Source organism: Lepisosteus oculatus, chromosome 8, assembly GCF_040954835.1.
Source record: "Lepisosteus oculatus isolate fLepOcu1 chromosome 8, fLepOcu1.hap2, whole genome shotgun sequence".
Taxonomy (NCBI): Eukaryota; Metazoa; Chordata; class Actinopteri; order Semionotiformes; family Lepisosteidae; genus Lepisosteus; species Lepisosteus oculatus.
This window is the reverse complement of record NC_090703.1, coordinates 22,075,449-22,089,988: the sequence shown is the minus strand read 5'-3', so window position 1 is coordinate 22,089,988 and position 14,540 is coordinate 22,075,449. Positions and strand designations below refer to the sequence as shown.

The 14,540-nt window shown below is 39.2% G+C and overlaps 1 protein-coding gene across 1 annotated transcript in view; it reads right to left on the bottom strand.

Annotated features, from left to right (window-relative positions):
* The window catches only part of slc25a21 (solute carrier family 25 member 21), a 198,069-nt gene that overhangs the window by 74,394 nt on the left and 109,135 nt on the right, over positions 1–14,540 (bottom strand). The window contains exon 3 of the mRNA XM_006632667.3: positions 2,258–2,306. Within this exon, the coding sequence (XP_006632730.1) occupies positions 2,258–2,306 (49 nt within the window). The remainder of the gene's footprint in view (positions 1–2,257; positions 2,307–14,540) is intronic.

Genomic DNA, 14,540 nt, shown 5'->3' with positions numbered 1-14,540 from the left:
AGCTGGGGCTTTTAAGAAAAAAAAAAACATTAAGGAGGGTTTCTATAATTCGTTCTTCAGCATTAATTTCCCAGCAGATCTTATAACTCAGTCAAGCACAATCAAATTCAAGATGTCAGCTTGGATTCCTTGCAGTATGGATGTGCGCTAGGGGGCGCTTTCCATCGGATGTCCCCCAACAGCTCAAGAAAATGCAATCTACTTCAGGCACATAATGATTAGGCCCTGTGAGGACATAACAGAGAGAAACACCCTTCTTGCACTGAATGCAAGGTGCTTTCCCGAAAGAGACTGCAACTTCATCTGTTGCAGGGTGGGTGGCATGGTGGCACAGTGCTTAGCATGGCGGCCCTGGGTTCAATGCTAGACCTGAAGTGCTATCTGTGTGGAGTTTGTGTGGTCACCCCATGTTCCTGTGGATTTCCTCTGGGGGCTCTGGTTTCCTCCCATAGTCCAAAGACTGGTAGGTTCAACTGGCTCTGATGTGAGTTTGTGTGTCTGTGTGTGTGTGTGTTTTTGCCTGTGTGCTCTGTGATAGGCTGGCGGCCTATGCAGAGTGCGTCCTGTCTTGTGCCTGTTGCTTGCTAGCATAACTTCATGCTCCCCCACAGCCCTGAAGCAGAGGTTATAAAATGAATGGCTGAATGGATCACGCAAAACTATGCCAGTACTTGGACAATGAACAAAAAATCAAGGATATGTTACTTAATTGTATTTGCCTAATTCTTATAGGTAACATTATTTAAAAGTTGTTTTAATTTGCTAGTATAACACCTTCATAGGGGGTACATAATATTATCTTCATTTATTACTATTTATCAGAACTGCTCAGTCTCTGACCACCTTTTACCTTCTCCTCCAGATTTATCTGTAGAAGATAAATCCTCTTTCACTCAAGACAGTATCAGTGGACATTTATGTGGACTGATCATCATTCTTTACTGTACCGAATGGCTCTTACCTACATGTAGCTAACTGCTGGGTGGACATGCACAAGCCTTGGCACTTGTAAGAAATACCTGCTTCTTAATTTTGACATTTGTATTTTTTACTTTCTGAATTTGAAAGTAGCCCTGGATAAGGGAATGTTTTAAGCAAATAATTAATAATAACTTTACTGAAGTTCGGAATCTTTTTTAATTTTCTTTAGACAAATTTAGACATACGGGATACATTACTATTTATGTTGAGCCAAACATTATGTTAAACCCCAACTCCGAACCTAAACCAGACATTTTTTATAGTCTCTGCTATGATTTATATTTGATATCATTAGGAATACTTGTATTGTTTCCTCCTAAATTCAACACAGAAGGAACATGACATCACAACCCTGCTGCAATTAATAGCTAAAGGGAGTAAACTCTGTCGATAACATTAAAGTTTAAAACTGTATCCATTTTAAAACCTCATCTTATTTTTTTAACATTTGGAGCATCCCGCCATAGAGCTTCTGTATCTTTCTAAAGTGAATTTTGTTGCAGGAGCCACCTGTATTGATATGAAAGACATTGTGCCGTGGGGGGGTCTGTCAAATTCAGCATTTGAAACTTTGATACTTGGTACTCTAGTATTGTTAATGATACACAGCTTACACTGTAGCACAGCAACACACAGCAACACACTGCCATGTCTCCCTCTTGGGTGTATGTTACCAGTCTATGAGATATGATGACATATAGAGCCAGTGGAATGGCTGACTGTACAACCAGCGTTGAGCAGGGCTGAGGTCACCATCACCAACAGGCCAACATTGTGCTGCATTGCTGTTTTGTAAAGTCTATTGATCTAGAACACTGAATACTGTAAGTTCTGTAAAACCTACAGCTATGTCCTTATGTTGCGTCTCTGTGTATTAACTAGACGGAAGTCTACGTACTGTATTCTTACAGACAGGCATGATGGTAAGGTTACAGAAAATATCAGGCAAATCTGTTCTGTGTGTATGACGGTGTATCGGAAAGTGCTTATTCTCAGAGCCGGGCTTTGAAGGGAGACAGACCTCAGGGTGAAAATATCCTGATGCTATGATCCCTCATCCAGGACCTTCACTTTAGGAATGTCGAGGGAAGACTGACATTGTTGATTACGGCAAACACAATGACTTGACTCTAAAACTTCGGCACTTCTTATCTTTCAAGCACTTGATGAATTCCAAAAGTGGCAAGCTCTGACACTGCAAATGGTGAGAAATCAGCTTCTGATTCAGAAGTGTCCCAGGACCAAGAGAGTGTGGCTCCAAAGCACAGAAACTCACCTGGTTTTCACCACATCCAGCGGGTGCATCAGGCAGATCTCCACCAGACCTGCAGAAGAGACAGAGAGTGTTACAGTATCTGTAAGGGCCCTGTCATTTTTAAAATGTACAGACTTGAAACAGAAATAATCCATCCATTGTCTAACCACAGGGAAGCAGGGAAGCCAGAGCCTATCCCGGCAAGGCAGGATACACCCTGGATGGGATGCCAGTCCATCAAAGGGCACACACAGACATTAACACAGAGAAGCACGGGCTTTGGGAGGAAACTGGAGCACCTGACAAAAACTCATGCAAACACAGGGAGAACAAACAAACTCCACACATATATTACCTTTAGAATTGCACCCAGGGCTCCAGCACTGTAATCCAGCAATACTAACCACTGTGTCACCATAAGTTACCATGGGACTAATATTTGAACTTAATTCTTAAACCAATGACCTTTTGAGATAAAGTTTTACATAGTAAGTACAGCCTTGCAGTAGTCATCAGCTTTGATAGAGACATGACTGGTCTGATGCAAAACAATAAGCACAAGATGGAGCAGGCACAAACACATCCACGGCTGGTTGCTTACAATGATACTGATGCTCAGGCACAACGTGTGTACTTATGGCAGAATGGAGCAACTCCAGTTCTCAAGGACAGCCCTTACAGATTCTTTTCAATTAGCAAAACAGATGAAGAACACCTGAGAAAACAGGTCATTTGACTTCTAACCCAAAGAATTACTGTACAACTGAAGAAGTGCTGTGGAAGAACTGAATGACTCCCTCATATTTGACAGTGTTTGTTTAAAAAAAATGTAGCAAAGGATGTGACACACTGAAGAACACTAACCATCACGTTTTTAACAATGAACCTTAACAAATCATTTCAGTCACAAGGCAGCATCAAACAGGCCAGTCACAGATTGAAACCAGTTAGAGTGTGATATTCCCCAACCCCTACGGCTCCGCAGTTTGATTTGTGAGTGTTGCAAAATATTTCTAGTTTAAAAACAATCTTGTACTTATAGACTGTTGTACTGCTCTGCACTGCAGCCCTTTTCCATGTCAATTGTATTGTATTTGTCCTGCACTTTATGTTTTGTATTTGTACACAGTTTCCTGTATTGTGTAAACAACACAGAAACTAACCCCTGTACTGAACACGCTTAAGACATGTCTGATTTTTTTTTCTATCAAGCATTTGTAAAGCACTGTACGTTTGTAATGCAAGCCTTATAAAATGGCTTGGATAAAGGCTCCAGCCAAAATCCACAATTTACAGAAGCTGCTCCCAAACAAATCTTGCCTCCTTGCATTCACCCAAGATGGATTATGGAGTGCAGAGTTTTCCTTCAGCAACAGAACGTGCATTAGGAAGTAATCTGCTGTCATAAAGCAACTCAGAAGCAATGTGGTGACGTGGCCCGGAAGTGTCGTGGTGAGGAACAGGGGCCGGGGAGAGCCAGAAGTGGTTTACCAAGACATGCTTTCTAAGTAAACAGATTACAAATGTACTCTTTGAGGTAAAATAAATTAAATGTAGCACCCTTTCTTGTCATGGAGTTTTCTTTTATCTAGATTTACAGCTCTACTAATTGGGTAGTGGATGGAATGGTACTGGTGACATTGTAACTTGATTATATGTATGTGCACCATGTTATTTTTTAATATAAAAATATCACAAGGTTAGTGGAATTTGGTGCCTGGCGTATGCAGTGTGTACAATCTGGTCTAACCTGCCATCCTTTCAGGCCCCTCTGACCCCCCACCCTGTGTTGCCCCCACAAGCATCAGTCCTGTGGAGTGACAAACCCATAGCAGTCTCATCTGAGAGCACGTGCCGTGTCAAATACTGATTCTGTCACATCCACTACTGAAACTCGAAACCCAGCAGTAATCCCTTCCATCGAGCCAGGAGATTTAGCAAGGAAGCAATATTGACTATTACACACTGTCCTCTTATACAAAATCAGCCTGGTGCCAGATTTCAACACCTCGGAGTGCCCAATTCACATCCCAACACAAGGATCAGACCCATAAGACAAAAGTTCATTCAACAATAACTGCTAGGCATAATCAATCTGACTCATGGGACCAGTGCAGCACATTGTGGTCTCGAGGACTTTAACCACCCTCTCAGGCACACCTTTACGACCAACCAAGTTGTAGGGTTGCAAGTTCTCCAAACTCCTCCTCTTTCTCAGGCAACTGTCTCAGGAAATCTTTAATACCTCTGATACAATTTGATTACATGATCACAAGGGGTAACCCTACCAGCCTGCACAAGGTATATGACTCATCAATACTCTCCTTGCACATTGCATGTAGATATTTTCAAGTCACTGTCACGGTTTCATTGTATGCCATTTTGATTTCTTGAAGCAGCCCTTTTGCTAACTGACTTTCAATCCTCCAGTGCATGTCTATAGGCAGTTCCTAATGCCAGTAGCGGAAGAGTAATCTGCTTGATTTCAGGATTTTCCTACAATCTTAAAGTGGGGGATTTAACATTTTTGCCTTGCATTTCAGTACTGCCCTTAACCACGGCCTCCTCTTGTATTGTTTGACCCTTATAAGAGACGTTTTGGGATAAAAATGAAATGTAATTATTTTAGTTATACTCTGCCCTTTTATGATACATTTCTCTTTTCCAGGACCATAAGAGAGAACAGAGGACCAAACTGGAAAGAGTAAAACTTCTTTTAATTAGTTCAGAAGGATTAATTCTACAAAGAAAATGTGATAGTAAAAACATTTAGGAACTGTTTGCCTACAGGAGGGAATATCAACTGGTGTCTCTGTAGAGCAGAAGAGATCTGTTTCCCTTGTCTTCTCTCTCAGGCTCAATGCACAGAAGGGGTTATACACCCCTGGCTATATGGGAGTCTTATTTGAGGACCCCAATATCTAAACTACCCTTCAGAATTTTCAAAGATGGGGAATTACAAAGGGTTTAGTTCTGTCTGGCTTGAAAAGAGGACTACAAAAGCAGAAACAGACCATGGAGACTGAAGCCATAACCATTTAAGAATCCACATTTATTGTTAATATTCCAAAGGTGGTTGTTTTGAAAAAAGTCAAAGTAATATCTTAGGGAGTAGCAGAGGTTAATGCTGAAAGTGTGAAGAAGAGCTGTCATACCTGAAGACAGCTCCACAGAAGAAGGCTTGCAATTTTTTTCTTCTGTTTTACCATTTAACGTAAAATTAGACCTTCTATTTCCTTTGAAGCTTGTTTGCTTGTGTAACGCCCTGTCATTATAGAATAGCTTATCTGAAATGTACAAGTTTCAATCATCGGAGAAATAATGAATTCATGATGGGAAAATCAATTTTTACTCACATGAAGAGTAGTTTTGTTATAATCCTCATAGATACTATTAGATGTGCTTTATATATAAACTAAATATTATTAAACATTTCCATGATAAGAAGGGTACTTTTGGACAAATAGAGTTCTGTTTTTAAATGATGATCTAAAGACCAGACCAAAAGATGATCTAAAGACCAATCACATACAAATCCTGACTGTGAAAATGAGACTTAATATAATATATATGAATAGTAATGATATTTTATTTTTTATTAATTTAGCCACTTTCAGTGTCAGATAATATCACCTGACACTAGAAAAAGCATCTTGTAAAAATATCTTTCTTAGAACAGGTTTTGTATTTTAAAGGCCTGGAAAAAGACATCCCCTTTCTCACCTTTTTATTTGGTATGAGAATCTTATATTTATCTTCTAGAAGACTCCTTAAATGTTGACATGATGAGGTCAATTAAGTAATTTTCCTCCCCATATTTTAAAGTAGTGTACAACAAGGGAGAGCGTTTTTTCATTGTAGTTTGAGCTAAGAATGTATATATAAACACACGCATCCAGCACATCCAGATCATCTGGAAAGCCTTTTATAATTCACAAAATGAATGCAGCATTATTTTTTTGTCATCTGACCACGAATACATCACACACTTACCACAGAACTTGGCTCACAAAATGAGCTAGAATAACTTATTTTCCATTAGCAGATTATTTTGTTTAAATTATTTGTTGAACTGCTTTTTTCTTTTAATATTTAAAGAGCTGTTTTTTTTGCAGAAGTTTAAAAATGCAGGAACACATAAAAAATAATGTTATTTAAGAGACATTTGGGAGGAGGTTTAATAGTAATCTTGCACTTGTACTCTCCTACATATAAATATTGCCTGGCTGCCCAAAACTCTGTGCACATTTTTTCTATCACTCCTCTCCCCACCCCAACATCACCCTTGGAGCTGCCTCCCTGGTTCATTCCTCTCAAGTGAGGGGGGCTGTGAGGGGCGTTTCCTCAGCCAGGCGAGTTAACACCAAAGTATTATGTAACTTTTCCTTTATATTCTTTGTCCAATTTACAGAAGATATTAGAATAAGACTGAAATACTGAAACACAAAACAGAGCAAACACAAATGTAGTTCTGTATATGTCTGCTTCACACACCATAGTGCAGAACATCATGCAAATGCTTGATGTCTGTACTGCCAGCATAGGATTACTGTGGTTTTGGTTGGTGCTCATTTTAATGTGGCAGGGCTGTGTAGCACACCAGTGGTGCCTTCTGCAGGCAGCCTAGCCCCAGGAGTAATTCAGAGCATGCTAAATTAAGACGCATGTGAAGGAAGCCGCAGAAATCTGCCCAGCATCTGCATCAGTTACTGTATGACAGACTGAGCTCCTTCGGTGTTTACTGCCATTCCAGCAGATGCGCGTCACTGACGTTCCATGTGCCTTGACTTTTCATGCTTTAACTGGAATAAACAAATGACTTCAAATCATACAGCACATGCTAGCCTTTTCACATAAAGATGCCACCAAAATTAAATTAGGCAAATTAAAACAACAAAGCTTCAAGATTACTGGTGCTGACGGAATATGGCCACATGAATGAAGCTCAAAGACTGAGGATGGCAAATTGACTGCATGTTGCCTCTCAATTGAGAAGAGAGCGCCCTGAGATCCACATTCTGTGGTAAGTGCTTGATGTATTCGTGGTCAGATGACAAGAAATTAATGGTGCATGCATTTTGTGAATTATAAAGGGCTTTCCAGATGATCTCGATGTGCTGGATGCGTGTGTTTATATATAAAATTCTTTGCTCAAACTGCGAAGAATTATAATGAATAAAACCTTCTCCCTTGCTGTACTGTTGTGTTGTCAAGCATATTACCCTGCTATCCATTAGCAGAGTGTAACAATGACAAATGTCTTCTGAAAGCTTCTGAAATCATGTGCAGCCTACTGACAACTAATGATAGTTGTCGAGGAGATCTGTTTTTGGATCTCCTTGTTTTTCCTGAATGGGCAAGAAGCTCAGTTGTATTTTTAACATGTAACAGAAATGACTGCTCACACAGTTCATACTGGACTTGTTATTTCAACACTACACAGTAAGTACTGCCTCTCCTGTCCTCTTGTTTATTTGGGACCTACAAGTCTACTTATGTTAAGACTACTTATGTTATGTTCCTCTTGCGATTACTTCTTGATTGTTGTAGTTTTCGGCACTATTACCTTTGAGAGTCATGTCATGTTGTGTTTAACTGTCCCATGACTTTCTTGTGGAGGAGGCTCTAATCTTAGAAGGGTGAATATCGTAGATAGTAGCAAAAATATGGAACCAGGGTTTCTTTTTGTCTGTTGTGCCTTCCTAATCTCCTGGGCTTCACTATTTTGTCTATGTCCTCAAAGACAAATAAATCTACAACTATTTTCTAGAGCCATGTTGAACTAAAATATTCATGAACATGTTCCTGTGTACAATTATTTTTATATACCTCTCAAAGAGTTAAATTTGAGCAAACATGTCATATCTGTCTTTCGCTGAATACATTAACATGCACCGACTGCATTATCAAACTACTGATGTCATTAGCAGTTTCATAATCGTCAAAATATATATATATACTGCATAAAAATCTAATAATAATGTGCCATTGTGTTTGTTTATTAAACCAGATTATATTTAAAAAATGTGGATGGAAACATACACTCCACGGATTGGTAAAATTGGTTAATAAATTCTAAACGATCAAGTTTATCAAGGCTATCATGCTAAACATTCTGACTTGAAGCCTGTCAGTGTTTTACAAACCCCAGTAAACACTCTCTGACTCCAAACATTTAAACCCCCTGACCAAAACCATTTTATTCCAATTCTCAGTGCAGACCTGCTATTTACTTTAATGATTTCCTTCACAAATTCACGATTGTATATACAGCTGTTCCCCAATATGTTTTCATTTTAATTTGGCTTTTTTAAATATATTGACTATAAACAGAATGGCAGGTCCCAGGGGCTTATTCAGGAAAACTCTTTAAAAACAAAAGTTTATTTGTACGTTGTGATAACCAGGGAACTGGAGGGTTAATCTTAGTCCAGAAATCAAGATTTAACATCTCTTACAATGAAGCTTTAAAACTTTGATATCTCAATTCACTGTGTTTGCTTAATGAACGGTAGGTATATTTGCAGAGGTTTGACGAAGAATAACTTTGTGAAGAAGGGGGTGAAATTTGCTAGGTTCACTTCTTCTTTAGCAGAGATTAATTCTAAACCATCTCCCAGGCCGGGATTACAGACATGTTTCACTGAAAGCTTCAATCTGAAAACAATGTGTTCTGTCAGACACTTTTTGCCAGCTTTTGTACCTTATTTAATTTGGACAACCATCACCATTTCCTCCAGCGAAGTAAAAATGTCATGTTGGCATGCTTAAGACCAGTGCAAAAAATACTTTAAAGTCTAAGGTGTGCCAGTGGATTGAGTCCCAGAAACAAATGGTGGATTGGGGTTGAGTTTCGTGCTCCAAAAATACCTGTACAGAAAATTTGTAGACAAAATGAATAAAGATAAACAAAATATTTTCTAAATCAAAGACCTACAGTAATAGATGATTATTTCAATGCAAACATGCAATGTGCAAAGTACTCTAGGACATATTTTTGATTGAACAACAGCTGTTCCAATGCAAATTCCACAACAATTTTCTCTCATCTCAGTTTATTGTAATTAAAGACTATGAATACAAGTACTCATGATCCAGTGATTCAAATATATTCTAACATATATAAAAACCTCATGTGTTTAAGGTGCACAGGAAATACAGAATGACTCAATGCCAAGTCTTCACAATCTTGAGAAAAGAACACTGATAATCAGCCGCTAGTAAGTTAAGATTTGTCCCTGCTCCTCTACTTCAGTGTATAGTTCAGCATATAGCCTTCAACTATGCTGAAATACTCTGGAGAGGTATGCTGGTAAAAAGGAAAAAATAAAAGGTAAAAAATGTAGCCAGAGCTATCTGCAAACAAGACATCTAGAGATTTGGAATAAATCCAAGAGCAATACATCCATTAATTTTCTGAGCAGTACATTAGGACAATTTGTTAAAATGACATTTCTGAGCTCAATCTATTCTCTAGCTTTCACGCATAAGTCAAGTCACCATAACATTTGCAAAAGGCCGATTAATTAATCATCACCGCCAGCCCTATTCTAAAATTAATCACGCTTTAGTAAAACGTGTTTTCCTTTCTCAGCCTCTGACACAGTGCAGAGGCGAATGATAGTGCAGCAGATGTCTCCACATTACGAGGAGACCCCTCTCCTCATGCCTCAGTCTGGAGGAGCCTTAAGCAACCTGGGCACTCAGTTTCTATTTGGGAACAGCATTTATCCTCTTGAAAGGTACAAAACTGGCTGTGGCGCAAGTAGCAGAAAAAACTTACAAGCCTTTGTTTGGTAGAGTATGTGTGTTTTACGCAAACAGGGTCCAGCTCTTGTCCCTCACTGTTTCAAACAGGTTTTTCTGGGGGCAACTGGACATTTTCCAGGGAAAGCCACCAGGAAATTCTAATCAATAAAACTTAAACATGAACCTTTAACAGGAAAAGACAAAATGTTGTAATTTATATGTTTTAAATAGCATGAAATATGTTTTAAATAGCCCATAGCCTGTGGTCTGGCACATAACACTGAATAAATGGTGGGTTGCAAATTAAAGCTGCTGCATACACTTAAGCAGTACTTAAGGAAGAAAAATAACAAACAAAACATCCTGATTACATGCTCATTTTGTCCTGATATTATCAATGCACATACTCTTGTTGCATCGATTCTTGTCTGACATATTTTTATAATATACTGTATGTGGTTTTCTCTTTGTGTTTTTATGTAGATTCTGTATTTGCATAGATCTCAGTTTTGAAAGAAATTGTTTCTTCTAAGGCTTCGTAAAAACGACTGGGAAGGAAGTGTGCTAAGAGAAGCAAACTAGTGTTGCCACTGATGAATCATGAAGGTGTGACGCTGCAATATTTCTTCTTGTTTCATTTCACTCACGCTTAAGAAACCTTTTCAGATTTTTCTCTTCTCACCCAGTTGCCATTTAGGGAAGGTCATTTAGGTACAAACAGTGGCATTCAGTTGCCCAAGAGATATATAACAGGAAACAGAACATAATGGCTGAACAAAGTTGATTTTTCCTTTAAAAGTTGCTACATAAAATCACAGAGACACTAGGCCCACCAAGAGTTTGAGAACATTGCCAGGAAACTACCAGTACCTGGTTGCCAAATAAACATTTAATATTTTTAAATCAATACTACATCTGATTACAGGGGTAATCAGCACCAGGAATGAACATTACTAACCGTATAACAGTTACTGTGTTATGCCTCCAAGTTATTACAAACCACCACTTGTGTTCTGTGTACTTGTACATCATTTAAGTACGTACTAGGTGACTTATGAGTTTGTCCTCAATCTCAAAAACAATCTTATAAATAATGGAACAACTCCAAACATTTTTAAAAAGCAATAATATGAGCCAGATTAATTATATGCACACACCTGTTTTTGACCCTGTAACAACAGCCTTCCTGGTTTAAAAGAACACTTCTTGTGAAAATACTGTATGGATTCTCTTGGATCATTAGAGATTCTTCCACCAGAGGCAAGTGGACAAACCGGTAATTGAACGCAGGACATAAAAATGACAAGGAAGGGTCTATTATTTTTTATTGAAAATTTTGGACAAACACGTCTGGATGTTTGTAAAGTAGAAATGCAACAAGAGTTGTTCAGCAGGTGGTAAAACATGCCGTGATATTACATTAATTTGGAATCTATAGTGACAAGCGATTCTGAGCTGAGATGGCGATGTGTGTCGAATTGGGTACAATCTCATCCAAGAAACTAATGAAACCCTTCAGGCTCAAGACATTCAAACACTAAACACCGTGTATGCGTCTGAAAATAGAAGGGATAATTTGAAAGGAAGTGTGACCAGCTTCACATTGAACACAATAAAATAACTCTGCTCAGAACACTCTGCAAGAGAAGGCCCGTTAAATTGTGTCTGTCCATATCACCCTTAGGTGAAAAGTGTTAAGTATTGGACATGAGCTGATTATACTGAGTACTATGGGTGTGTGCTGACACTTATTGAGAGAGGTGACTGCAAAGAAAATTCAGACCTCTGCTTTCAAATGAAATCATATCAAATGATATAAGAGATATGAATGATGGCATTGAAGATTAGCTTTTGAAAATAAAATTTAACAAAAATCCCCTGGACAAAACTACTGATGTTTGCAGCACAGCTATATCAGATTTTGTGACGTGTACTGCCGGAATAGGACACCGCTCAAAAAGGTACTTTGTTGCAATGATCCCACAGCAGCACAAAGGCAGACAAGTGCTTCCACTGCCTGGGTGACAACATGATTGAAGAGAGAGAAAACAAGCTGGCGTGCTCACAGAACTTTGCTGTGAAAATGGCCAGCCCCATGAAACCATGAAAAACAACTGTCTGGCTTCCAGGCATTTTGCTGCTTTGTGTGAGAGTAGAGATTCTGATCACTTGCACCACCAGTATCACAGGGGCAGGTGAAAGAGTCAACCTGTTGGACTTCCCTTGTGAAGTGAGGACGGAGTTGCATGAACTTCCCGATCAGAAAAGGTCTCCCTTGGCAGTTAGTTACACAGGCACTGAATTGTTTCGCCAAACATGGCCAACATCTCACTAACTGAGCCAGCCAAACCTTTCAATATAAACAGCACGAGATGTTTGGTTGCTGACAGAACTGAAGGGTTCTGTAAACTGTTCCCTGATCCAGCTGAAAAAGCCGTTGCCCAGTATACAGCTTTGGCAACCCAGCTTATGGAACGATCAGATGATGCTTCAGTTTACAAAACATGACCTTTCAGTGGCCAAGGATTACTATATACTGACAATGAACATTTATTTCACTTTTAACTGCTATACTTCTTTACAAGTCAAGTTCCAATCTTGACTAAGAGTAAAAAATAAAGTGCAAACAACTTTGAATTCCACTCTTCATTCTATATTTCACTAGGTAGAGAGAGCTAAATGTTTGGACAAAACGTCCTAGTATGTCTAGTATGTCTTGGAGTCTATGATTTCTCTTAATAATAATAATAACAATAACAATAATAAGAAGAATAATTGCTTACACGTACATATAGCGCTTTTCTGGACACTCCACTCAAAACGGTTTACAGGTAATGGGGACTCCCCTCCACCACCACCAATGTGCAGCATCTACCTGGATGATGCAATGGCAGCCATAGTGTGCCAGAACACTCAGCTATTAGTGGAGAGGAGAGTAGAGTAATGTAGTAATAATAGAGGGGGATTATTAGGAGGCCATGACTGGTAAGGGCTAATGGGAAATTTGGCCAGGACGCCGGGGTTACACCCCTACTCTTTTCGAGAAACGCCCTGGGGTTTTTAATGACCACAGAGAGTTAGGACCTCGGTTTTACGTCTCATCCGAAGGACAGCACCTGTTTACAGTATAGTGTCCCCGTCACTATACTGGGGCATTAGGACCCACACAGGCCACAGGGTGAGCACCCCCTGCTGGCCCCACTAACACCTCTTCCAGCAGCAACCTTGGTTTTTCCCAGGAGGTCTCTCATCCAGGTACTGACCAGGCTCACACCTGCATAGCTTCAGTGGGTTGCCAGTTGTGAGTTGCAGGGTGATATGGCTGCTGATCCTATCACAGACAGATATTTCACTTTGAGCATGAATATTGTCACAATGTGAGCTTTATCTTTTTTTATTGCAAACATAACATTGATGAGCCTGTCCAAAAAGCCTTTCATTCCTTCATAAGACAAGGTCCCAATTGTCATATTGATCTAGTTTGGCAAATATGAGTCACTTGCTTTTGTGGTTCACTCTCTGAAAAGGTTTCTTCTTTGCAACCTGGCAATGAATGCCACAGGCAAAGTCAACTGGTAGTTTCCATGGACATTGTGTCCATGTGTTGGAGATCATCAGCTGTTTCTTATCGATTTAAAGATGCCATACAAACTACTTATCTGACAAGATACTTTTCAGTCCTCTTTTTGACACAGTTGCCTCCATACCAACTTAAATCTTTTAATAATGGACACTACAGTGCACTACACTACACTACAGTGCAAAATGGAAGATTCCAGCTTTTTCTACTGAAAAAGGATGGAGGATGTTCGGTATTGGGCAAGAGCTGATTATACCAAGCGCTGTGGGTGCATGCTGAGAATTATTGAGAGAAGCATTCGATTGCAGTCTATGGAGCACAACGTCAGCCAAACTTTGACATGCCAGCATGACAATTATATAAAACATGCATCCAAACTGACAAAGAAAAGGCTAACTGCGCACAATGGGTTGGATTGGCCATCTCTAACTCCAGATGTCCATCTAATCAAACATTTGTGCTTTGAAGTCATAAAGGCAGTTCACAAACTCAACTAGAGCAATTCTGTTTGGAGTACGGATCAGAAATCCTCCCTCTGAAGTGCCATAGGCCAACAGCACATTAGAGGAGGCATCTTGTTAGTGTTGTCTATGCCAGAGGAGGATTTACAAAATATTAACTACAAGGATGTGAATAAATACGATCTTTATAGTTCCTGGAATATACGATTTTGCTCTTTGCAGCACTATAAACATTTTTAGAATTGTTTTAAACAAAGTGGGCACTGAATATTGTAATTAAATTTATCTAATGTACCTACCTGTCTTGTAAAGTTTTGTCCTAAATGAAACCACTTGCTCATGGTTGATTAGTACACAACACTGCAGGCATAATCAACCAAGACTACTCTGATAAAGTGTTTTCACTTATCACTGCAAAAGCTGAGTTATATTACACGTTGATAAGTTCATGTGAAATAACTTTTAAGATCGAAGCTCTCAGACATCTTTTGCTTGCTGATCTTTTTTGGACTTT